The sequence below is a fragment of the Panulirus ornatus genome, chromosome 8, assembly GCF_036320965.1.
Source record: "Panulirus ornatus isolate Po-2019 chromosome 8, ASM3632096v1, whole genome shotgun sequence".
NCBI lineage: Eukaryota > Metazoa > Arthropoda > Malacostraca > Decapoda > Palinuridae > Panulirus > Panulirus ornatus.
Window position 1 is genome coordinate 6,124,890 of NC_092231.1, and position 25,850 is coordinate 6,150,739.

Here is a 25,850-nt window from a genome sequence, read left to right on the forward strand (position 1 = left end):
TCTGCTATAATGATAGCAATATATGGAAAATATGGTAATAAAGGCGTTGCGGGAACGACTTTCTAAATATCACAATAGAGATATCCAGCTGCGAAAGCACACGATGAAAAATTTTACTTCACGCGTAAAAAGAAACCAGATTTTTTTTTTTTTCGAAGGATTAACTTGTGTTCTTGAGGATTTTCCAACACAGATCTTTCACTGTCGTATGACCCGTCTTTTGATTAAATTTTCTTACTCTTATTTTACAACTTAAAGTTATGAGAAGTTTTTTTCATTGAATTTTCTTACTCTTATCTTACAACCAAAGTTATGAGAGTATTAAATTAAGTTCCCATCACCACCAAACGCTCAAATGCGCGTGGAAATAAGTTTGAATATTCAAGGCATCGCAATATACGCATGACAGTATAGACAGATAATTACTTTCAGGGAGTCTGACGTCTCTTGAACCCCTCTAGACGGGTGTTACGGCTCTGGAACCCCTCTAGACGGGTGTGACGGTTCTGGAACCCATTGAGACGGGTGTAACGGCTCTGGAACCCATTGAGACGGGTGCGACGGCTCTTAAACAACTCTAGACTGGTGTGACGGCTCTTAAACACCTCTAGACTGGTGTGACGGCTCTGGAACCCTTTAAGACGGGTGTGACGGCTCTGGAACCCTTTCACACGGGTGTGACGGCTCTGGAACCCTTTAAGACCGGTGTGACGGCTCTGGAACCCTTTCAGACGGGTGTGACGGCTCTGGAACCCTTTAAGACGGGTGTGACGGCTCTTAAACACCTCGAGAAAGGTGTGACGGTTCTTGAACTCCGACCGTCCCACGCAAACGAGCGAAGAGAATCAGTGTAAAACCTCTACTGTCGTGTCGTCTGCCTCTCTGTCCTGTAATGATCAGGGAAGAAAGAAAGGCAATTTCACCCGTACCACAGAGTGAACGAAAGCTTGACGACGGAGTTACCTATTTGCACGACAAGGGAGAGGGAAAGTGTATGCCCCCCCGTGTGTGTGTGTGTGTGTGTGTGTGTGTGTGTGTGTGTGTGTGTGTGTGTGTGTGTGTTTATTTGTGCATGTTTTGCTTGTTTGTGTTAGTTTGTTTGATAGTATGCTTGTATGTGTGTTTTAGTTTTGTTTTTGTCTGCGTGTGTGTGTTCGTGTGTGTGTGTGTGTGTGTGTGTGTGTGTGTGTGTGTGTGTGTGTGGCGTCATCTGTCTCACACCCAGAACTCCGCCGGTGGTTCTGTCTGCCATACAAACAACACTAGGAGGTTTGTCCTCCCCAAATACCCTCACATGAGGTGTGTGGGGGTGTTAAGGCTAGACCTCCTCCTCTTATGCAACAGGTGCAGCTGGACCCCCTCCCGTTCACAGGGGGGAGCCATGGTCATGCAACAGGTGCAGCTGGACCCCCTCCCGTTCACAAGGGGAGCCATGGTCATGCAACGGGTGCAGCTGGACCCCCTCCCGTTCACAAGGGGAGCCATGGTCATGCAACAGGTGCAGCTGGACCCCCTCCCGCTCACAAGGGGAGCCATGGTCATGCAACAGGTGCAGCTGGACCCCCTCCCGTTCACAAGGGGAGCCATGGTCATGCAACAGGTGCAGCTGGACCCCCTCCCGCTCACAAGGGGAGCCATGGTCATGCAACAGGTAGAGCTGGACCCCCTCCCGCTCACAGGGGGAGCCATGGTCATGCAACAGGTGCAGCTGGACCCCTCCCGTTCACAGGGGGAGCCATGGTCATGCAACAGGTGCAGCTGGACCCCCTCTCGCCCACAAGGGGAGCCATGGGTTCCTCCTGTACATAGGCCCAGCTGTGCCAGTCCACACAGAAGTGGCTACCTTCTGCATAGCAGCTGGTCTTCCCTCCCTGCCTCCCACGTCTCCTCCTGCACAACGCCTCCATCACCACAGGACAACTACCGTCTCACTGTAAGACTCTGGGGCGGCGAAGAACATCATCTCACCCCCTGGCGTCCGACTGGGTAAGACAGTGTCGTAGGCAGAGAAGCTGTGGGGGAATGTTGCCCACATAAATGTCAGGGAATGTTCTTCAAGGCTGTGGGGAAATGTTGCCCACATAAATGTCAGGGAATGTTCTTCAAGGCTGTGGGGGAATGTTGCCCACATAGATGTAAGGGAATGTTCTTCAAGGCTGTGGGGAAATGTTCACCACATAGATGTCAGGGAATGTTCTTCAAGGATGTGGGGAAATGTTGCCCACATAAATGTCAGGGAATGTTCTTCAAGGCTGTGGGGAAATGTTCCAAACATAAATGTCAGGGAATGTTCTTCAAGGCTGTGGGATACTAAGGTCAGAGGTCAAGGTCACCCAGTCCTCATGATCGTGGCGATGATAATCAAGCCTTTTAAGGTCAAGGTCCTGGTCTAGCGACGAGAGAGAGAGAGAGAGAGAGAGAGAGAGAGAGAGAGAGAGAGAGAGAGAGAGAGAGAGAGAGAGAGAGAGTGTCCCCCCCAACACCAACCTCCTCCTCCGCCTCCTCCCCAGACAGTCACCAGAACAAGACAAGAGCGTTAGCTACACCAGCTTGCGCCAGGTCTTCCCCGCGCACTGGTGGAGACGTCAGTGATGGTCACGTTAACAGGCCGGCGCCGGGAGCAGCGGCAGCAGTAGTAGCTTTACACTCAGACGACGACGAACCTTACCGAACCTTATTGTCGTGTGTATCTTCTCGCTCGAACGACATGGACACAAAGGTGCTGCGGATCACAGTCTGCCTTTGCGATACGAGCGCCGTCGGGAAGGGAAAGTTTTCGACGCCGTCTGGATCAGCAGGAAGAGGAGGAGGGTTGGGTAGGGGCGTTGGGGTAGGAAGGGAGGGATGGAGGAAGGGAGGGAGCGTTGGCTAGCAACGGGGGAAGAGAGAGAGAGAGAGAGAGAGAGAGAGAGAGAGAGAGAGAGAGAGAGAGAGAGAGAGAGAGAGAGAGAGAGAGAGAGAGAGAGAGAGTGGGGAGGTGGGATGGGAGGGTGCGAGTCACGAAGGCTCACGGGAGGGGGAAAAGAGAAATTTCCACTTGTGTGTGTGTGTGTGTGTGTGGGTGGGTGCGGGTGTGAGCAGAGTGAAGGGAGCTCGTCAGAAGTGTCCTGTTGGCCAGACGGGCAACACCACCTCGCTGCTCTTCCTCCGCCTCCTCCTGCTGCTGCTGGTGACGTCGAAGAAGACCAGTTTCCTCCCCCTACGTCTAACGGTCGCATGCGTACCGTCTAACCGTCAGCAAACCCGTCGCTCTCTGCCCTGCAAGCAACTCACCTTGGAAGGCGTCGCATAGCGCCAGGAGTCTGTCGCAACCTCGTCGAACCCCTGTCGCATCCCGACCCCCCCATCGCACTGACCTCCGTCGCTTCTTATATAGGTAAGTACCCGCGCCTCCTCCAGGAGTAGTCGGTCCAAAGGGGGTTTTATGAAGGCTTATCGTGTTGATCTGTGATAAGAAAGATAAGAAAATCAGACGACGCAAGAGGGAAATAAGTGAAATGATAAAAAAAAACATGACGCAAGAGGGAAATAAGTGAAATGATAAAAAAAAACATGACGCAAGAGGGAAATAAGTTACGATGAATGTGGCCAAATTTTGAAATCCAGAACCAAGTAAATGGTCGTAGAACTAAACAAAACACTTCCTTGAATACACGTCAAAAGACGTTAGGGAGTTAAGCAACCTTTTCCTTACGTTCCTTCGTTGACCTTGACCCATCCTCATTACTTCACATATACTTGGGTGGAATATCATCACCCATGTATCAGACCATACGTGCTATCAACTGCTGGTAACTGTGTTCTGTATCGCGCCGGAGTTTGACGCCCAAATATTCTTACTTCCGATCAACAATAACATGAACAACTTGATTGTAGTTACAACTCAAAGTGTAAATTAAGCCTCGGCGAGGTGGTGTCATCTTGACTGGACGAAAAGGAGTACAGCCTCGGTCGAGGAAGTTCTTTGAAAGAAAAGGAGTCCATCATTCCCCTGCTACCGCTTGGAGTGCAGTCTTTAAGCTACACGAACCTTTATAAAAGGTGTACTGATGATTAGTGTAATGATAACGATAACAGCAATAATAATAATAATAATGATAATAATAATGATAACAATAATAATGATAAGTTTGTGTGTGTGTGTGTGTGTGTGTGTGTGTGTGTGTGTGTGTGTGTGTGAGTGTGTGTGTGTGTGTGTGTGTCCCTTGGAATGAATATCATCCAAGATACATTATTATTACTACTATTTAGTTTTTGTTTACAAATTGCAGGGTAAACTCAATCTAAATCACACTAAAGTTTCACCACCTGACATCCCCCCAGCGCTCCAACAAGACCTCAAAATTGACTTTGAAGCAAAAACATGATAGACGAAAAATCTCACCTATATAATTACCCCCTAATTAAACTACATCAATTTAGAATAATTTCATATCTTTACGTTCGTTAAAGGGTAACTATTTTTTTATTCTATTAAAGGCAATTCTCTCTCTCTCTCTCTCTCTCTCTCTCTCTCTCTCTCTCTCTCTCTCTCTCTCTCTCTCTCTCTCTCTCTCTCACACACACACACACACACTTAACGGATACACTAAACGGATACACTTTCACTTTACACATCACACTTCACACAGGGAAAGTCTTGCCACAGTTCTGAAAATCCTTTCACTTGTATTTCATCACAACGGCTCAGGTTGATGTGGTTTGAGGTGGACTTTAGTCCGTGACTGGAGCCTTCAACAACAACAACAGAATAGCTCTCCTCTTTTGGTTTCCCTCCTTCACTTTGCTCCCTCATATCTAGCTTCGGAGTCGGACGGGGGTGGATAGGGACAAAGAAACGTATAGGGTCGGACAGAGAGAGAGAGAGAGAGAGAGATAGATAGATAGATAGATAGATAGATAGATAGATAGATAGATAGATAGATAGATAGATAGATAGATAGAGAGAGAGAGAGAGAGAGAGAGAGAGAGAGAGAGAGAGAGAGAGAGAGAGAGAGAGAGAGAGATATGAGGATTGATGGAGACGTCTGGGGGTGAGGGATAGGCCAGAGAAGGATGAGGATGGATATGGACAGAGAAGGAGGTTCAGACACATGGATACTGTTAAGAGGGAGAATGAGTCAACCCTCACAACTCTTCTCACCCTTGGGAGAACATAGAAGGAGACAGCATCTCCCTCACCCTTGGAAGTATATAGAGGGAGAGCAATTCCTTCATCCTTGGAAGTATATGGACGGAGAGAGCATCCCTCATATCCTTGGGAGAACATAGAAGGAGACAGCAACTCCCTCACCCTTGGAAGTATATAGAGGGAGAGCAATTCCTTCATCCTTGGAAGTATATAGAGGGAGAGAGCATCCCTCATATCCTTGGGAGTACACAGAAGGAGACAGCAACCCCCTCACCCTTGGAAGTATATAGAGGGAGAGCAATTGCTTCATCCTTGGAAGTATATGGAGGGAGAGAGCATCCCCCACACCCTTGGGAGTACATAGAAGGAGAGAGCATCTCCATCACCCTTTTGAGGATATAGAGGGAAAGAGAGAGAGAGAGAGCAATGCCCTCACCCTTGGGAATATATATAGAGGGAGAGAACAACACCTTCATCCCTCGCCCTTGGGAGTATATAGAGGGACAGCAACTCCCTCATCCCTCACTCTTTGAGGTATATAGAAGGAGAGAGGAACCCCCTCATCCCCCGCCCTTAGGAGTACGTATATAGAGGGAGAGACCAACCCCCTCACCCTTGGCAGTACACAGAGGGAGAGAAAGAGTGTTGCTCAGGTAAGCCCCTGGCGTCTCCTCCTCCAGGCGGGCCACAGGTGTTGGGTGGAGACTTGGGGGTGAGGCGGCTTGGGTCCTCCCCCCTGTGTGTCAGGTGCCGCCGCCGCCGCCGCCGCCCGTGGGCAGGTGTGGGTGGCGCGGCCCGGGACCAACACCAGCCACACCCTCACACGCCGACCCACACTACCAGGAGGAGTGTACACACTCGTGGCTACCTCCCTTCCTCCTTCCAAGGTAAGGTCTCCCCCCAAAATTCAAGGCGTCACCCTGGGCGATATACTAACCTGGGAGAACACTGGGAGAACACTAGAACACTGGGAGAACACTAGAACACTGGGAGAACACAAGAACACTGGGAGAACACTAGAACACTGGGAGAAGACTTGAACACTGGGAGAACACAAGAACACTGGGAGAACACTAGAACACTGGGAGAACACAAGAACACTGGGAGAACACAAGAACACTGGGAGAACACTAGAACACTGGGAGAACACTTGAACACTGGGAGAACACTTGAACATTGGGAGAACGCTAGAACACTGGGAAAACACTAGAACACTGGGAGAACACAGGGAGAACATTCGGAGAACACCGGGAGAACACTAAAAGAACACTGGGAGAACACTAGGAGTACACTAAAAGAACACAGGGAGAACACTAAGAGAACACACCAACGCTTGGACTCCCCGAACCTTGAACTCAGGATCACAACTCTTCATTCTTCTCACAACGTCACCTCGGCCTAGCCTGTCTGGTCTTGCTCCCTCTCCACCACTTGGTCCTCCCGACTCGCTCCAATCATCTCCTGGACCTCATACGATAGTACGGACTGAAGCTGCTGCACCACACCCGCCTCTGTCACCTCCTGTCACTAGAGATCCCTCGTCCCCTAGTTGCAGTGCGGCACCACGAGCGAATCGGACCCATCTGACCCGGGACAGACTGGCATAAGCTCCAGCCTAATTCAATTTGAATATTATCTCATGTTTAAGACGATCTATTGAGCACCCTCTCCTCTTCCTGTGGTGTGTGTGTGTGTGTGTGTGTGTGTGTGTGTGTCATTGCTATTTGTTTGTCATGGGGAGAGAAATTCACCCTTGTGTTGCTTTGTCTCTTAGACCTGTATATAGGTAAGACGTCTTTATGTGCAAACATGACGCCCAGGGTTCGAACCCAGGCAAGCGCTAGCGTGTCTAATAAACTATTTTACTGTAAAGGGAAGGAAGTTTAGCAATCCTGTGGTCCCACTTCTTGAACATTTTCTACTGTCACTCAGTCCATTCCATTCGTCCACCAGTCTTATATATATAAATAATTTCCTTTTTCTTTTTTTTAACAATTGTTAAATTCGTTTTGGCCTAAGGCTGCTCTTAACCTGGTTAAACTCTTCGCCGTTTACAAATTGGTGAAACAATTCATATGTTGCCACCACGTCGCCCCTTACTCTTCTCTCTTCCATGGAGGGCAAATTTTAGAACCTCTAACTCAGCTCTCTTAATTCTGGTATCATTTTCGTCGCCTTCCTCTAGACCTTCTCTGTTGGTTCTTTGTACTTCCTTAATCGCAGTGACCAAACATGAGAAGCATACTTTATTCATGGCTTTATGGAGGATAGGAACAGTTTGTTGAATACTTTTATCTTTTTTATCCATTTCCTTTAATTCTACTACCACATCTACCAGGAGACAGTCGGATATCCTGACAACTGGTTAGAAGCGATGTCAACTCCCAGGTCCCCCACACAGAACCTGCAGCTTAATTTCTTCTTGGTACTATTCATAACAACACCCTCCCTTGGTTGAGTACCATTCTCGTTAAATTCACTAAGGCTACAAATTTTTGCAAGGATCCCAAGGCAATGTACAAACGAGGTACAAAAGAAAGAAAGAAAACAAAAGAAGTACTTTTCCGGATGGGACCGATGAATTTTGAAATAATCAATACGACTTGGTGTTGTCTTAGGTCGGTTGGGTAAACATGAATGTGAGACCAAAACCTCCTAATGATCATACTAACTCCACTTTATGGTGATTTCCCCAGCAATATAAGATCAATATGATATCTATTATGGCAAATGACAGGAAATGTGGCTGGCAATCTGTATTTTACAATAGCATGAAAGCGGGTTTACCAATGTGGAGCCAGATCAATGAGTATTTTTCCAAAATCCCTCGTCCGTGGTGTCATACTGTTTCGCTTGATTTTCTTTTCTTTTAACCCTGTGTACACATCTGTCCTAACTCGTGTTCATTAGAATATTATACATCAATATTCACTTCGTTAAACATACTCGTTTGGGACGACATTAAACGCTTCCAATTTCCAATTATTTTACTTGAAACAGTTCAAATGAGTCTGATAACATACAGAAAAAACCCACAGCCTCAGATAATGTGGTTTTTACACAGTTGTTTACACTGAGTGCTGCTGTGATCCGTTACCGTATCACTTGTCTCTTGGGATAGTCATGTAGGCCTAGAGGCGAGGCCAAACGTTCCATGGTGTAAGTTCATATTGCATTGTTATTCCTATGAACTTTATACATAGTTATAATGAGGATTTGAAAGACACTGTCCTATTGCAATATGTCCTGACGTTTGTTTGTTATATATTGTCTATTACGAGACTTGTTTGGTATATATATTGCCTATTATGACACTTGTTTAGTACATAATGTTTATTATGACACTTGTTTGGTATATATTGTCTGTTATGACGGTTTACAGGGACATTATCTGAAGTGTGATTTCACTTTATCACAGAGGCTAATATACCATACGTGAAACTGCTGCATATTACGCTTGCGTGTCGTCTGAGGAAGCTGTAGGGGTGTGGGGCCAGCCTAGGAGTGCAAGTACTCAAAGCCATCTTACGAAGCTGACACCACAGGCACCAAACATCCACACACACACACACACACACACAGTTCCTCCTACATTGATCATACGACGGTTAACTTCCTCCATGTTCCCCCTCAAAGCCCACGATCAAGTCACGTTTGGTCGTAATGGTAACTTTTAACGATTCCGGAACACGGATGAGACTTCCTTGAATTTGCTACTGCTAGGTTAGCCACACACACAATTCCCAAACATGCGTCATGCCTTGTTGGTCAGCGTTACGGCACCTATGACCTTTCCACCGGACGCAGAGCCATCTACTCCTCCCACTCCCTCCTCCCCCGAAGCGTCCAACCGTCATCGTCTGCGAGGCGTCGCTGAGAGCCGACCCCCTACCCCCAACTGGCCCACCTCCCTCCGTCATCACTCACCACTTTCACCGACGCGTCCGCTTCCCTCCCTTTCTTTCCCCGGCGGTGCTGTGGACAATGTTCCCTCTTTACCACCTACCACCGTCAACGCACTGAGACCTGACTCTCATATATATATATATATATGACAGGTGGCTCAAGCCAGGCAGTGGCAGAGACCTGGCGAATCTAATACCAATTTCATTACCGTGCTCCGTACGATTGTTTGCCGATAATTCCAATAAGGGAATTCTAGAAATCACTGATATTCGAGTTTAGTACTTTTCATGCAATATCTACTATATCTTCAACATATTGTACTGCATGCATATAAAACTCCACAGTTATGCAAGGCTTAGAAGACGGGGCAACACGAGTGCAAAACTACCTTCACAACAAACAGTACTCATAGACATGGTGACATGTCTGGGGTTTCCTGAAGAGAAGGGAAACTGGTAGTTACTGTTGAATGAATAGAAGTTTTCAATATCGTCCACAAACCCATTTATCATCAATTAACTTTATGTTAGTTTATATGCGACATATATTCCTTTTGTGTATATCAATTGCCATGGTAACAAGACAATCATGATGAACATGCCCAAATCGTGCTCAAGACGAACAAAAAAAACCAAAAAAACCACAGCATTCCTCGGTGTTGAGGTTCCGTCACCAGAAAAAGTAAAAAGTAGAATTATCATTTTTGAAGATACGTCGATAATGTAATTTGCATCCCCTCGCTGGAGAGCTATGCTGAGGCGCTGAACTAGAAAGCCGGCTACTCTCCAGTCGTTAGGTGATTTGATGAGCCAGGAGCCAATACTATAAACATGTAAACCATGGTTCCCTTAAAGTCCCGGCGTCTCCAAACCGACTGAATTAGAAAGCCTATGCGTTTCCATAATCCTCTGATCTGCACTAAGATTTCCCTAAAGTATTAAGTATCACTTTGATTCTCTAAGGTGTTCTCCAAATGGATGAAAATGGAAGCAGATGTGGAACCCGTACACCCATATACCTGCCCCCGTTCCAGGTATATTATAATGTCAACACCGTCAGGCTGTTTAACACCTCCATCAAGGCTGAAGAAATATGGGTTCTCATTCCACAAGACTTTAGGAAATGACGTCTTTGATCTCACTGGGCTCAGTGCATGTCGACCACTTCTATGCTGCGGATATGCCATCCGCAATGAAGGAAGGGTCTCATATTTCACAAAAAGTAGCCATAATTATCATCAGGTGGTTGACAGTGTAAGATAAATGTACATAATTCGCAGCCTCACGGGAGTAAAATCACATGCAGCCTAGCCCAGACTGGAACCCGACCTTTAAAGAGGTTGCATTCACGTCGCTAAACATCCCCCACTCCCAGTAGAGATTTCAAAGATCATTACCGCCCCTTGGTACGTAACTTTCTATCCTGATGAGCACAGTTTTCAGAGTGGGTCGCGACCACGTCACACCCTAAATATCCAAATGGCACCTGGTTGTGAAGGGCGGCTGGCCACTGCTGCCAGCGCTGGGGCATGACGACATTTTCCCGCGCTTTGAGGCGTAAGCAGAGTCGACCATAGTGATTTCTTCCCGTTCGTTCCTATTGACAGTCGACAAGTTTTATCAGTCGATTTTTTAATACATAAAGAAAACAATATATCTTATCTATATATATATCTTATCTATCTTATCTATATAGGTACTCAAAAAATGTTTTAGATTACACAGAACATTTCATATTTTTGATAATTAATATTATAGTTTTGAAATACAGTGTTTCATCCATCATACATAAGTATTGTTTTTCAAACAATAATGAATGTCATAATAACGAAACTAATAAAAAAGTTGTAGTTTTTATTCTAGAGAAACACAGACAATCCTTTCGAGGTCCATCTATTTCCAGTCATTTGACACTGGCCAATTTTTCTATACAATTTTTTAATTCTTTTCTATGCCCAAAATCCTCCACTTCATAATTCAAACATATAATGAATTTTGATTTTTTTTTCGTAACCTTTGAGAAGACTGAAGACTTTTTAAACTAAGGTAATCCAGTTTAATTTTTCGTTTTTCTCAAGATCGTCCCTTGAAATGGCCTTAAGAATATTGTTTTCTTTGTCTATAATCTTGGGAAACAGGATGCAGCGCTGTGCAATGTTTATCTTCATTATCTGACAAGACTTGAGACAAACGAATTATTCGTACGATATTCATTCACTGAGATTCGTATCAATAACTCTAACACTAAATAGTTTTTACCAAAAAGCTTTTCAAAGATTTTTTTTTATCTAACAATAGATATATAAGAGAAAACAACAGTATGTTCCATAGCTGACCGTGACGACTGGGCTACGCTTGGTCGAAATCGATCTAGGGTAAACTGCATGATGGTCGCTTCGCTTTCTAGATTCTCTAAGTCACGTATGATGACACCCTAATCTGATCCAATCTTTTCCCACTTCAGGTGACAGAAACACAAAGTTCCCTACATGTGATAGACAAATATATTCCAAAAGCACCATTAATTACATCATATTCTCTTTTATAACTTAGGAGCGCTTTCTGATTTGAATGTGAAGCCTAGTGTTTACCTACTAAGTTTCAGAAATAACATTTGGAAGTAGATGATCAACAGAGTAGCAAGGCAGCGACAGTAAGTGGATATCACTTAATACGATGATGTTGGGAGTCCGTAATTTCACCACAGCCATATTTAATGTAATCAAACTCTCGTACTTCCTTATCTCTGGTTTCGTCTACCTTGTCCTTCCTTTTCTTCTTTTTACTCACAAACCTTATTCTCTTACCGTCCCTCCTTTCCCTCCCTCCACCCGTTTTTACATCCCTCTTTTTCTCCCATGTCTCGTTTTCGTCTGTCTTTGTACGTAAAAGGAACGTCAACCATAAGTAACTAGTCAGTCGCTTGGGGTTTGATTTGGTCCACTAATTACCATCATCAGCTCTGGCTTCATTGGTGTTTCAACTCGCGATTTCGTTACCGACTCGAACTGTGGTTTCGTTACTAGCTCAGAGCCAAGCTTCGTCGTTTATGGCTTAAGTGATGATTTTATGACTGACTTGAACACACTGGAAAGGTTTCGTGATTCATATCTGCGGAAAGGCTTCGTTATTTATAATCTACGTTACGAGTATGAAAGGCAGCGTCATTGTGGGCTCTTAGAACGGATTTCTGCAGTTTCATTAATGTCTTTTAAAGCTAGTTTCTATCTCCCTCGAGCTCCGAATTCACAATTCACCATGGAGTTTCGATACTGACTCGATCGGAAAGTTCGGTTCCCTTTACGACCAATAGAAATTATACCAAACAGGAGACGGAGAATTTTGCATATAATTTGCCTGTCGTGGCTAGCCAATTGTTCTAATCAAACACAGCTACATACCTGGAGGTGATTTCCTGAGGGGACGTGTCCCCTGCAGATAGAGACGTGGTTAATTCCTACGATGTTTTCTTTCAATCGTCAGCTGACTGCTGAACGCCGAAGCTCCGAACAACGTCCATTATATCCTCAAGGACATATGATCCCTTTTATTTCAGCATTTTCCTGGTGCTGTTGGGGCACTCGTTCACGGAGATGGTCCTTACATAACATTTAGTTGTTATTTGTTACTGTATTTATGTCTGCGCAACATTATATGTATATCAACACGCCACACGGGAGCACCCGATGAACAATCAAAGCAAACTGCGCAGTAGGGAGATCAAGTAGTCACTACTGCGCATAAGCTGTTCGACTAGAGGACATGGCTTGCAATAGTTGGTTGGTTAGATGCGCTTTAGACCTATAAGCTTTGGCTGGGTGTCATCAAGGCCGCTCAACGTCAAAATGTTATACCACCACCAACCAAAAAAATACAATTTTGAAATTATCTTCATGTATTTAATATTACTCCGATTCCATGCATGTTCTCAAAGAATGTATATATATTTGTGCTTCCGTAAAGAGGCACTTGGTAGAAGTAGTGTGGGAACCATGAACGTATTAAGTGTATTGATAAAGTTTTCAGCTTGATACTGAGCAAGGTATTACAAAATGCTACATATTATGTATGACGCAACTATCACCCCAGGTGAGGCCCGTGACAGAACAAATAAAGATGTTATGAAACTCAGCAAATATATAAGGAAGGTGAGAGACACAACAGGTTAGATATATCCATGGAAGGTATAGCAAAACTGGAAGACCTGGGCTATAAACTTAGTAGATAAATTTGCACACAAACACCAATGAATTATGATGGATGAATGTTGGATGTGAGATTTAAGATAATAGTTTTCATAATAGTAATAGTAATTATAATAATAATAATAATAATAATAATAATAATAATAATAATAATAATGATAATAATGATAATGAGTAATGGTTACAGTGTTCTTACATAGTTGCACACTGTAAAGAAACAGGCTAAGCTACACGTCACAACCAACGTAATAAGGGCTGGTTAATTGTCTCCTTCCGCAGGAGGGACATAATTAACCCTCTGTAAGAGGAAGGATATAATATTTCTTACTAAGTCTCTTGTTTATGTTCTTTCCAACGCCCCTAACCCTGGCCTTTGACCTGACCCACAAATATCCGGTGAAAGGCCAGTTTTGGTCGAAGGTGTTGTGAAGATGAGTTTGGTGGCGTCTCCCTTCGTAGTGTAAATGAAAATGATTGAAAGTGTGGAGGGAAGATTACTCCATCCGCTTGCGTTTACTGACGTATCTACTGCGTCATATGGTGCTAATTAGGGTCCTCATTGTAATCACTCAATGATTTACTAAATAATTTCGGTAGTTATTATTTTTAAGAATTCGTCTGTTACTTTTGATGGAGTTTTCCGGGAAATTAATGCGGAGCTCCCTAGCTACAGCCCAATAAGCCATCAAGGGGGCAGGGACACACACACACCATTCTGCCATTCATATATTTCTGTTATTCATATTTTCCTCTCTCTCTCTCAACGGGTAACCACACAATATGGCTCATACTATGGCTATTCTCACATTCTCAGTGAAAACATAGATACATAGTATCCTCCTTCGTAACTCTATCTGGAAATTGCGAAGACAATATGAGTATGTGTCTTTATTTGTGTATTCTGTCAGCCTGCATGTGCTTATGTGACATGTCTGTATGTATGTTCGTATGCATCTCATGTCTGTATTTAATTATTAGCTGTATTTAGGCAAGACGTTTCTTGTCCTCTTATTTCGCACACATAATCAATATGTAGATCTTAAGACAGGTTTAAGTGATACACGTTTGATAAACATGGCCTGCCTGTTCTGTCCGTATAGTGACAGTGTGAATATGCCTTATATTTTCTACACTGTTAACGCTACTTGTTTACATACATGTAATGTACTCTTAGTGCCAGACCTTTTTAGTCCATGACTTCCACAGACAGACGATGACCTGACCCTCGACTAACCCCTCCGGTATGTGTTGCAGATGGTGAGGTGGTCGAGCGGGAGACATGAGGCTGACAACACCGTGGACGGGGCTGGTATGGGCGGGAGTTCTTATCTCTATCGCCGCCACTGATGGCCTCATGGTCCAGCAGGAGCCCCACTCGGACACGCAGCTGTACGTGGCGCCCGCCACCTACACCCGCAGGGAAGGCAAGGCTCTGCCCAGCACCATCATTATCTCCAGACCTCTCGGTGTTAGGGAGGACCCCAAGGACGACGAGGTCTCCATCGCCTCCGAAGAGGACCACTCGAGCGAGGACGACCTCGACCTCAAGTCGAACATTAAATTCTACAAGATCGAGTGTACGAGCGGCCGCTCATGCACCTCCATCATCCCCGCCAGGACCGCTACGGCCAGGCCACCGCCATCCAGGGCCTACGACGACATCGACATCAGGAAGTACCTGGCAAAGTTCAGTCTCCGCGATGGCTTCCAGTACACGGACGACTTCGAGTCTAGCGGCACGCCGAAGGAGGACGAGACGGAGAGGCACTTCAGCAACCACCCTGCCACCAGCAGCCTCGACCCCAGCAACCCCAGAGCTTTCGGCTCCAGCGACCACGCCATGTCCAACTACTGGCCCGGCTCAGCCTACAGGCCTCGCCCTCTACCCTCGAAGGGTCTAGTGTTCAAGTTCCAGCAGTATGAACCACCCAGAAGAACGTCTTCTATCGATGATTTCCCCAACAGGCGCCCCGCTATACAGTGGGACAAGATCTACGAGTCCTTCCCCTCAAGACGCCCGGCGATGGAGTGGCAGAAGGTGCCGTCTCAAACTTTCGTCACGAAGAAGAAGAAGAAGCCGCTTCGTCCACACCGTCCCTCCCGTCCCAGCGAGCCTTCGTGGCCCTACCAGTCCTCCCGCCCGAACCAGCAGTCCTCTAGGCCACACGTTCCCTTCGAACGTAACGACAATATCATCTTTCCACCATACGATCTGCCCCGGCCCTCCACTACCACAAGAACCACTCTCCGACCGCCGCCCTACGATGGCGTCTGGAACCGCTACAGCACGTCCACTGTGTCACAGCTGGACAAGGACACGGGGGAGTGGGTTAAGGTATCCTCCAGCAGTACGCAGCTGGACAAGGGAGTGTTCGAACGCCCCACCATCTCCCCCAACACCCTGCCCTCGCCCTCTTACCACACCGTGGCCAGCCTGACGGTACTGGGGCTCAGCGACGTGAGGCAACCACTCTCCACCTTCCACGACTCAACAGCCCGAGACACTCACCTGGTGGAGGTGCCCAGCGCCCTACCCGGTAGACCGCCGGCGTTAATTGAGACAGACGGAGGCCACGCCGACGTTATGGCCGCAGAGGATCTCTCGGCCTCCAGCCCACGCCAGACGTCGTCTTTCTCTTCCTCCGCCTCCTCCTCCACCACCACCACCACCTCCCCAGACAGTCACACCTCGGTCGCTTCCTCGGAACTCAGCCAAGTGAGTGTTCCCTTCTTACTCATCTCCACCAAGTCCCTCACTGAGGACCAGTCGAGCACCAGCACTCCACCAACACCCACCACCACCACTACTACCACCACTCCTCCTCCGCCTACCACCACCACCACAAGCACTACGACTACCACACGTCCACGACCTCAACCCTTAGTCACCCGAGCAGCTACCACTAGAGTTACCACCAGCACCACCAGCACCACCACAACGACAACCACCCAGACGCCCCAGCCGGCGGAGGAGGGGTCCTTCTTCGACAACCCATATGCAGTCATGGCGGCCGTGGGCGCTGGGCTCATCCCGGCCACGTTCGCCGCACTCCTGCCGGCGTTCATCGGCAGACGACGCCGTAGGCGGAGGTCTGTCGTGGACGCCTCGGACAGCGACACTTCCCCCGATGGCGCGACCAGACCCTCAGAGGTGGAGGAGCTGAGCGTCAGGGTGCGACGCGCGGTGCGAACCCTCGAAGGAGGACAGACATAGCCCCAAGTCACCACTACCTGACGCAGACGGTACCGTCCACACTACGACAACGACGTTCTCCTTTCTCTCTCTCTCCCTCGACCAGCACCTTTGGCTTGCACGACTCCTGAACGACCCACTGCACGATTCCGTAACGACCCAATGGCACGACCCTTGAATAATAACAAACCCACGGCATGAACTACCTGACGACCGACCAACTGCAGGACGACCCCAGCATGACCACCATCATCATCATCCCTTCCTCCTCCTCCTCCTCCTCACTGTCATTCACCGTCGCGATCACTGTCACGGAGGGAGAGACCATCAACCACACCTTCACTGCAACTCCGACACCACTAGTCTTTGTCCTGACCATCACGGGTCAGGTCACAGCCTCTGGTTCAGTGAAGAATAACCTTTTGACCTTACCCATTACGGGTCAGGCCATTCGTGTCTTTGTCATGTTTCGGAGGAAAACACTCCACTGTCTACTTCATCTGGAGGGTCACACGTCTATAAACCCTTACCTGAATATGGGGTAGAACTCCTATAATGTTTACTATTGGAGATAGACTCCCTTTCCTTACTGTCTGCTCCACCTCATACCTCCTCGCTCATTAAGCCTCTGGGTAGAGTAATCAGTGGAGGTGCTCCCACCTTACGTACGATGCGTGTAATTACGAGATAGAGATAATCATTGACCAGACGTCTTATGGGTAAGATTTCACAAGTCTAAATCAAAGTTTTACGAGTCAAACGCAAAATTCACTTCATCTTTGAATATCACGGACCACCGTGGTGTAGTGGTTAGCATTGCTGACCATGACGCGCGTATCCACTGGCCGCCAAGGGTCGAGTGTATGGGTTCGAATCCTGGTTGCGGCTGTCGGTCCACAGTCAACCCAGCTGTTCATCCTCCCTTAGGCATTGGGTTATTAAAATAAGTATCAGGCTTTGGGTAGAGAGATATCCATTAATGACATAGCCTTAATTAGGTTATCCAAGTTACCCGTGCCGTCTCAGCTAATATAGATCAAAAGTCAAAATAGAATCTCAAGTAGCGTAACCCCTTTTCCATATTTACCTTAGGTCACGGTGGTGCCAAAGAGGCGCCAATAGCGAAGCGGTTTGGCTACTCGCTCTAAAGCCACGGAGACCTGAGTTCGATGGTTCCAATTCATATACAAGTCTCTTGTTATTTCATTGCACGGGGAGACATGATGGAAATATTTGCCTTTTGTACACTTAACATTCCTTGTTTTTGTCTTTGCAGGTCAGACGGTCAAATGGGATGAGGAGACCATTGGTCCTGAGGCGGTGAACGAGTGTGATCGAGTCCTACTACTCCTTCAGAAGTATGAGGTGGAGGGTGGGTCATACTCCTCTTCTCCTCTCTCCCTCATGATACAGAAGACGGTTGTCCTTTCGCGAGTATGATCGTCATACTAAGATAACCTTTTTTTATGACTAGAGCTCCTTGAGAGTATGTTGGTCATACTACTATCTATCTTCTTACGTATGCTGGTTATATTACAAATATATACCTTCATCCGTATGCTAGTCATACTATAAGACCTTCATAAGTATGTGGGTCATACTAGATTTTCGTTAAGTATGCTGGTCATACTACAAGACCTCCAAAAGTATGTGGGTCATACTTAGATCTTCCTAGATATGCTGGTCATACTAGAAGATATTCATGTCATACTCGACTTTCATAAGTATGTTGGTCATACTAGAATACCCACATAAATACTAGATCTTCATGTTATGATCATCCTATCACAAGGCCTTCACAAGTATGAATATCATACTAAAATACCTTTACTAGAATGTGGGTCATATTAGGCACGTAGGTCACTCCTAAAAGACCCTCATTTAAGTATGTGAATCATACTAGATCTTCAAAAGTATGCTGATCATACTCCAAGACTTCATACTTATGCCTGTCATACTAAAAGATGTTCATAAGTATGATGCTCATATTACAATAACCATTTCACGAATATATATAACCCATATAATCTCAACACCTCCACTCATAGTATTTATCCATGCATAAGTAAATCTTTTAGGAAATCTAAAAGCATTTCTTTTAGGAATAGTCGTCACATTTTACGTTTGATATATATATATATATATATATATATATATATATATATATATATATATATATATATATATATATATGTATATATTCACTCTTCTTTTCTGAAAACCCATACAAATCTTCACCTTAGCCTCCACAAGATAATGATCAGACATCCCTCCAGTTGCACCTCTCAGCACATTAACATCCAAAAGTCTCTCTTTCGCACGCCTGTCAATTAACACGTAATCCAATAACGCTCTCTGGCCATCTCTCCTACTTACATAAGTATACTTATGTATATCTCGCTTTTTAAACCAGGTATTCCCAATCATCAGTCCTTTTTCAGCACATAAATCTACAAGCTCTTCACCATTTCCATTTACAACACTGAACACCCCATGTATACCAATTATTCCCTCAACTGCCACATTACTCACCTTTGCATTCTGGGGTAAACCATGGAAAGCTGTGTAGGTATGTATATTTGCATGTGTGGACGTATGTATATACATGTGTATGGGGGTGGGTTGGGCCATTTCTTTCGTCTGTTTCCTTGCGCTACCTCGCAAACGCGGGAGACAGCGACAAAGTATAATAAATAAATATGAATATATATATATATATATATATATATATATATATATATATATATATATAGATACACACACACACACACACATATATATATATATATATATATATATATATATATATAGAGAGAGAGAGAGAGAGAGAGAGAGAGAGAGAGAGAGAGAGAGAGAGAGACTCGTTAATGGCGAGAAGTAATATTGGCGTAGCACAGGGACCACCACTAGTCTTGGAACCACTTATATTTCTCTTGTATAATCCAGTAATGTTAATACTAGCCTATATATATACAGCTTCCAATACTACTGTGTAGAAACACCCTGGAAATCTACTGTTATACTTCGAGACGCCTTGATATAAATGGTCGGTCATACTACAGGGTCTTCGTGAGTATGTTGTTTATATGACGAAAACCACGAATGAAGAAGGTGGTTGATAATATTATGGCATCGCCCGTCATACTAGAAAGGGGATGATATTATAGATGCAACTTTGAAAACAAACAAAAAAAAAATTAATAAACTCTCAGATAATTCATTTCGTGATTTTTCTATCCTATCAATTTGTTTTACCTTTTTAAGTTACATGAGCGTACTTTTTTTTTTTTCCAAAAGAAGGAACAGAGAAGAGGTCCAGGTGAGGATATTCCCTCAAGGGCCCAGTCCTCTGTTCTTAACGCTACCTCGCTATCGCGGGAAATAGCGAATAGTATGAAAAAAAAAAAAAAAAAAAAAAAAATATATATATATATATATATATATATATATTATTTATCCCTGGGGATAGGGGAGAAAGAATACTTCCCACGTATTCCCTGCGTGTCGTAGAAAGCGACTAAAAGGGAAGGGAGCGGGGGGCTGGAAATCCTCCCCTCTCTTTTTTTTTTTTTTTCAAATTTTTCAAAAGAAGGAACATAGAAGGCAGCCAGGTGAGGATATTCCCTCTAAGGCCCAGTCCTCTGTTCTTAACGCTACCTCGCTAACGCGGGAAAAGGCGAATAGTATGAAAGAAAAGATATATATTATACTTAATCGCCGTCTCCCGCGTTAGCGAGGTAGCGCAAGGAAACAAACGAAAGAATGACCCAACCCACCCACATACACATGCATATACATACACGTCCACACACGCACATATACATACCTATACATTTCAACGTATACATACACAGATATAAACATGTATCTACACATGCACATTTTCATGTTTGCCCATACATGCACATATACATAATATATACATACACATACGGAGACATATGTGGTGAAATATATACGGAAAAAAACGGTAATGACTTTAAAAAGTTTGGGGGCCAATTTACTATAGAAACCTCTTCATATCTATATTAAGTACAGGAGCTACAAGATCTTTCTTGCGAGAAAATAATGAAAAAAATAAAAACTGCAAACACGTATGATCAATCTAAGGATGCCATCATATATATAGTGGCTACATCTAAGTCATGTCTTCGTAAATATCCTAAGTATACTTCTCAAACTCACTAGTTTGTGTTGAGGAATGCTATCATTGGTAATAGAATATCCTAATACTCATACCAAAGAAAACGAACAGATTTTACTATCAAAGAAAATAAAAATTAGGTTAGGGGATACTATTCAAATTCTCTACTTTACATTGTTGGTTATTCCAGAAACATCGCAACGCCAGCACTTTCTGTACATAGTCAGTGGAGAGAGATTTTAAAAGTTTAGGACTGGACATCACTCTGAGTTGTAGTTTAGGGATGACAGAGATGCAGAGGTGAAATATGAACTATTTGCAAAATCATTTTCCGTTTTTCAAAATTCACACAAGAACACACACCAAAAAGAAGATAAATTCCTGCCGTCAGAAAGAACGTTCAGAAATCAGCCAATCAAGGTGAGTAGACTTCCTTGAAGAATTTCAAGACATCATACTCACTCTTGTCTGGGAGTTTCGCGCCGTTCACCCTCAGGATGGATCGTTGCCGGGTGAGTGAGTCGGCGTAGGGCTGAAAGTCTGCCATGAAGCAATGCTTTTGCATGAATTTAACGTATTTGAATTTCAACGTCTTATCTTTCTCCTTTTTCTTGGCGTAGAGTGCGTGGTAGCATTTCCAAGACTGCTTCTGCACGACGAGGCAATTCTTCCTCACTCTTTTGAGTGCTTTGGTCAGCCTCTTGTCCAGGTAAGCATCGTAAAGGTCTTCATTTTTGAGGGTGTGACCCTGGAAGTCCCATCTTGCCTGGGACTGGGAGGAGACGGTGTAGCTGTCGTACTTGTTGAAGTTGATTTTCTTGACGCCCACGTCTTTCCTGGTCAAGTCGATGACTGGGGTGTCGATCCCGTTCTCGTAGATGGCCAGGTAGCCCTTCTTGGTCAGGATGGTGAACCACAGCCAACTGTCGCTGTACAGGTCCAAGGTAACAAGGGATGGTGAAGGTGGAGGGATTGCGACGATCCATGTATTCGACGGAACATTCCCATTCGTCCTCCTCGTCCGCCACTTCCTTGTTCAAGGTGAAGAGGATGTCAGGCTGCGTCCCCGAGCTGTCGTGGAACTTGATCATGGCTGCTCGGGCCGTTTGCAACCCGAAGATGTAGACGTTGGACCCTTGCAGTGTGCGGAAGTACGGGTCCTGGAACTTGTACCTGTACGAAGGTTTGAATCTCTCTGTCGTGCGCAAGACCTCCTGAGTCCGGAGGTAGATCTCATCGTGAGGCTCCCAGATGACCTTGTGCTTGGCCAACACCAAAGCGCAGCTGCCCAAAAGGATGAGGTATAATAATAGATTCATACTTTTTATTTTCTTAGACTGACTCCCCGCTGGGGAAGTTGGTTGTGTCGTGTCAAAGACAAATGGTGGATGCGAGTGTATCGAAGTGTTTTAGTGGACGAGAATGTTGCAGGATGTGATGAAATTATATCAATTGAGGGGGTAGGGAAGATGCCTTAGTCAGAGGTATGGGAAATTTAGGTTAATCGAGTGGTTTGTTAATGTCACGAATTTAGGTTAATTAAGCGTGTAGGGAAGATGCCTTGGTGAGAGATATGGGAAATTTAGGTTAATCGAGTGGTTTGTTAATGTCACGAATTTAGGTTAATTAAGGGTGTAGGGAAGATGCCTTGGTGCCAATTTAGGTTAATGAAGGGTGTAGGGAAGATGCCTTAGTCAAAGATATGGTAAATTTAGGTTAATCGAGTGGTTTGTTAATGTCACGATTTTAGGTTAATTTAGGGTGTAGGGAAGATGCCTTAGTCAGAGGTATGGGAAATTTAGGTTAATCGAGTGGTTTGTTAATGTCACGAATTTAGGTTAATTAAGCGTGTAGGGAAGATGCCTTGGTGAGAGATATGGTAAATTTAGGTTAACCGAGTGGTTTGTTAATGTCACGAATTTAGGTTAATTAAGGGTGTAGGGAAGATGCCTTGGTGCCAATTTAGGTTAATGAAGGGTGTAGGGAAGATGCCTTAGTCAAAGATATGGTAAATTTAGGTTAATCGAGTGGTTTGTTAATGTCACGAATTTAGGTTAATTAAGGGTATAGGAAAGATGCCTTAGTCAAAGGTATGGTAAATTTAGGTTAACCGAGTGGTTTGTTAATGTCGTGAATTTAGGTTAATTAAGGGTGTAGGGAAGATGCCTTGGTGAGAGATATGGTAAATTTAGGTTAATCGAGTGGTTTGTTAATGTCACGAATTTAGGTTAATTAAGGGTGTAGGGAAGATGCCTTGGTGAGAGATATGGTGAATTTAGGTTAATCGAGTGGTCTGTTAATGTCACGAATTTAGGTTAATTAAGGGTGTAGGGAAGATGCCTTAGTCAAAGGTAAGGTAAATTTAGGTTAACCGAGTGGTTTGTTAATGTCGTGAATTTAGGTTAATCAAGGGTGTACGGAAGATGCCTTGGTGAGAGATATGGTAAATTTAGGTTAACCGAGTGGTTTTTAATGTCACGAATTTAGGTTAAGGGTGTAGGGAAGATGCCTTAATCAAAGATATGGTAAATTTAGGTTAACCGAGTGGTTTGTTAAAGATGTGATGACTCTAGGTTAATTAATGGGGTAGTGAAGATGCCTTAGTCACAGATATGGTAAAGTCAGGTTAATCGAGTGGTTTGTTGATGTCATGAAATTAGGTTAATCAAGGGTGTAGAGATGCTGCCTCAGTGAAAAACATGGTAAATTTAGGGTGTAGTGAAGATGCCTTTATCAAAGATGTGGTGAATTTAGATTTGTCTAGGTTATAGTGGAGAGTGGTTGGTTGTAGTGAAGATACACGACCACCCCCCCCCCCCCCCCCCCAAACTAAACACACCTTCACTATCCCCGTCGACAAAGGTATCTTCACTACAACCTCCACAAATGCATTTTCACTTCACCCTCGACAAATGTATACCCACCGATACATGTATATACATTCAATACATCGACATACAAATCTTCACTCCATCCCTGACAAGTATATCTCCACTTTACTCTCGATATAAACACCTTCACAACGTCCTCGATGAATATATCTTCACTTCACCCTCAGCAAAAAAAAAATATATATATATTTACCACGCCTCCAATAAATGCATCTTTACCGCATCTTCCCGTAAACTCATCTTTACTACACTCTCAACAAATGCATGTGCAAGTACACCCTTAACATGTATTATTCACAATACTCTCAACAACAAAAAAATATGTTCAAGTCCTTAAAACCCTGTTCTCGACCACTCCTTGTCTGAAATGACTCGCGTGAGATACGTCAGATACATTTAGAGCAAACAATTGAAACAAACAAGAAGCATTTTCAGTAATGCCAATCGAAACAAAGAAGAGAACAATTTGGGTTCAAAACAATAGAGCGATGGTTGAGTATGGGTGAGGACGGTTAATTTAAGATAGGCTTTACCAACATTGACACAGTTTAGATTAAGATACACGTACGACCATCACGCAATCTAGTTTTATTGGATCGTAAATCAAGGGTGGTATCTGAACAGACACTTCAATCAATCCCACCTGGAGTATCATAATTTTTTTGTGTGTGTATTCACTTAATGCCCATACTATACCTTAGGCAAAGGCAATGGAAGATTATTGTAATGTCGTGACTGATACAAGTAATTCTAATTATCCACTTATACGATAGAATTATCTACTATAAGATATCTATGTATATGCTATGAACACAAACTCAAAGCCTAGCTGAAATGTATCAATTGCTAGGTACATAAATTCAAGGCCTAGTTGAAATGTATTAATTGCTAGGTACATAAATTCAAGGCCTAGTTGAAATGTATTAATTGCTAGGTACATAAATTCAAAGCCAAGCTGAAATGTATTAATTGCTAAGTACATAAAATCAGAGCCTAGCTTAAATCAGTCTGACTGCTTTGTATAAGAGTTCAAAGTCTGGCTAATGTGGTTAAAGTTCATAAACCTGAATATGATCGCTTGTGCTTAAACCCAGTCTCTGTTCTGGTTTATCAAACCCTGACATTGTCCTCGATTTCATGGATCGACTATTTTTTTTTGCTTCCTGGTTTATGAAATACTGCCACTTGTCTTCTTCAGAAACCTAGCACTGTTTTCTGGAGACATGTCTCAAGTACATCAAGACATCTTGGTCCTCTGGTTCAGAAACCTAATATCAAAGTTGTGAATCATGTGCACCAAGACACCGTTTTCCGGTTCAGAAGCCTAGCCACTGTGTTCTGTTTCAAGTACACCAAGACATCATAGAGTCTTCTGGTTTAGAATCGTAACATTTTTCCGTCTAGGTCAGAATAGCCATTTGTCTGTGTTTCACAAAGGGTCTGTACACACACGTAGCCACTGTTCATTGCCTCAGAAAGTAATTTTCACAGTTTGGAAAGCTGGCCTCCGTCTTCTTGAGGAAATCCTGAGGTTACCCTCTTTTCAAAAGCATCGATATGGGAGAGGACGAAGCGTGCAAGAGCTTCTGCCGCGTCGACGTCGAGGTGGAGGGTGGATGAGAGCCTGCCACTGTATCCTCCATGTCCGACAAAATGCTGATGGCCGAAGCCGAAGCTCTTGCCAGAGGTCAGGAAAAGGCTCAGGAGGACGAAGAACAGAGGAACGAGGCCGAGGAGCAAGATAGCAGGGGTCTCCTCGATAGCTGTGGCCAGGTCGTTGAAGAAGTCGCTGATGGCCTCGGCGATGGATTGAAAAAAGTCGCTGATCGCCTCGCCGATGGAAGTGAAGAGGGAAGTGACGGCTGTAGTGATCTTCGGGGCCAGTTTAGTAGCTCCTTCAGCGGCGTCGTTCAAGAAATACAGATCGGGGGTTGTGTTGAAGGCTGGAGTCTGTAGACGCGTGTTCGCCACTTTAGTAGTGTCTATCCTGTCCAAGACGGAACTCTGCCGCAGTCTGTTCACTTCTTGGACTATCTGGAGAGCTTTGATCATAGCTTCGTACTTTGCGAGCAATCCTGGGTTCCAAAGGAGATCTACAGGCACCCCGCTCTCAGGCACTGTCAAGGAGCTAATGGTATGGTCTAACGTTGCGTCGTTGCTAGGCTGTGGACTCGTCATGGGAAGAAGGGATAAAGTTGGCGCTGGATCCTCAGGACGCGTCTTTGGAGGAGAGGTCGCCGGTGGTGCTGGATCCTCTTCGAAAGGATACCTGAAGGAACTCGGTAGAGCGTAACGCATTCCTAAGTTATATGGTCCGCCAAGAGAGCTTGTGAGAGGAAACGGGTTGTGGTGGTCGTTGAGCTTATCCTGTCCTGCAGCAG

General features: G+C 44.7%; 2 protein-coding genes across 4 annotated transcripts in view; one reads left to right on the forward strand and one right to left on the reverse strand.

Annotated features, from left to right (window-relative positions):
• LOC139749782 (uncharacterized) overlaps positions 1 to 12,731 on the reverse strand; it is a 40,222-nt gene extending 27,491 nt beyond the window's left edge. The window contains exons 1-2 of the mRNA XM_071664021.1: positions 12,438 to 12,731; positions 3,274 to 3,445 (exon numbers count right to left, since the gene is read on the reverse strand). Of these exons, the coding sequence (XP_071520122.1) occupies positions 3,274 to 3,333 (60 nt within the window). The 5' untranslated portion in view covers positions 3,334 to 3,445; positions 12,438 to 12,731. The remainder of the gene's footprint in view (positions 1 to 3,273; positions 3,446 to 12,437) is intronic.
• On the forward strand, positions 3,050 to 19,133 carry LOC139749783 (uncharacterized). 3 transcript variants are annotated; one of them, XM_071664024.1, is made up of 3 exons: positions 3,050 to 3,376; positions 14,496 to 16,484; positions 17,711 to 19,133. In XM_071664024.1, the coding sequence occupies exon 2, from the start codon at positions 14,521 to 14,523 to the stop codon at positions 16,453 to 16,455; it is 1,935 nt and encodes a 644-aa protein (XP_071520125.1). In that variant the 5' UTR covers positions 3,050 to 3,376; positions 14,496 to 14,520; the 3' UTR covers positions 16,456 to 16,484; positions 17,711 to 19,133. The 3 variants fall into 3 exon arrangements, with proteins under 3 accessions (XP_071520125.1, XP_071520124.1, XP_071520126.1); XM_071664025.1 differs by having other exon boundaries at positions 3,051 to 3,376; positions 14,496 to 15,957; positions 17,711 to 19,131; XM_071664023.1 differs by lacking the exon at positions 17,711 to 19,133 and having other exon boundaries at positions 14,496 to 17,701.
• The last annotated feature ends 6,717 nt before the right edge of the window (positions 19,134 to 25,850 follow it).

Bases quoted from the DNA above. Each gene is read 5' to 3' on its own strand.
- LOC139749783 (XM_071664024.1), top strand. From the start codon at position 14,521: ATGAGGCTGACAACACCGTGGACGGGGCTGGTATGGGCGGGAGTTCTT.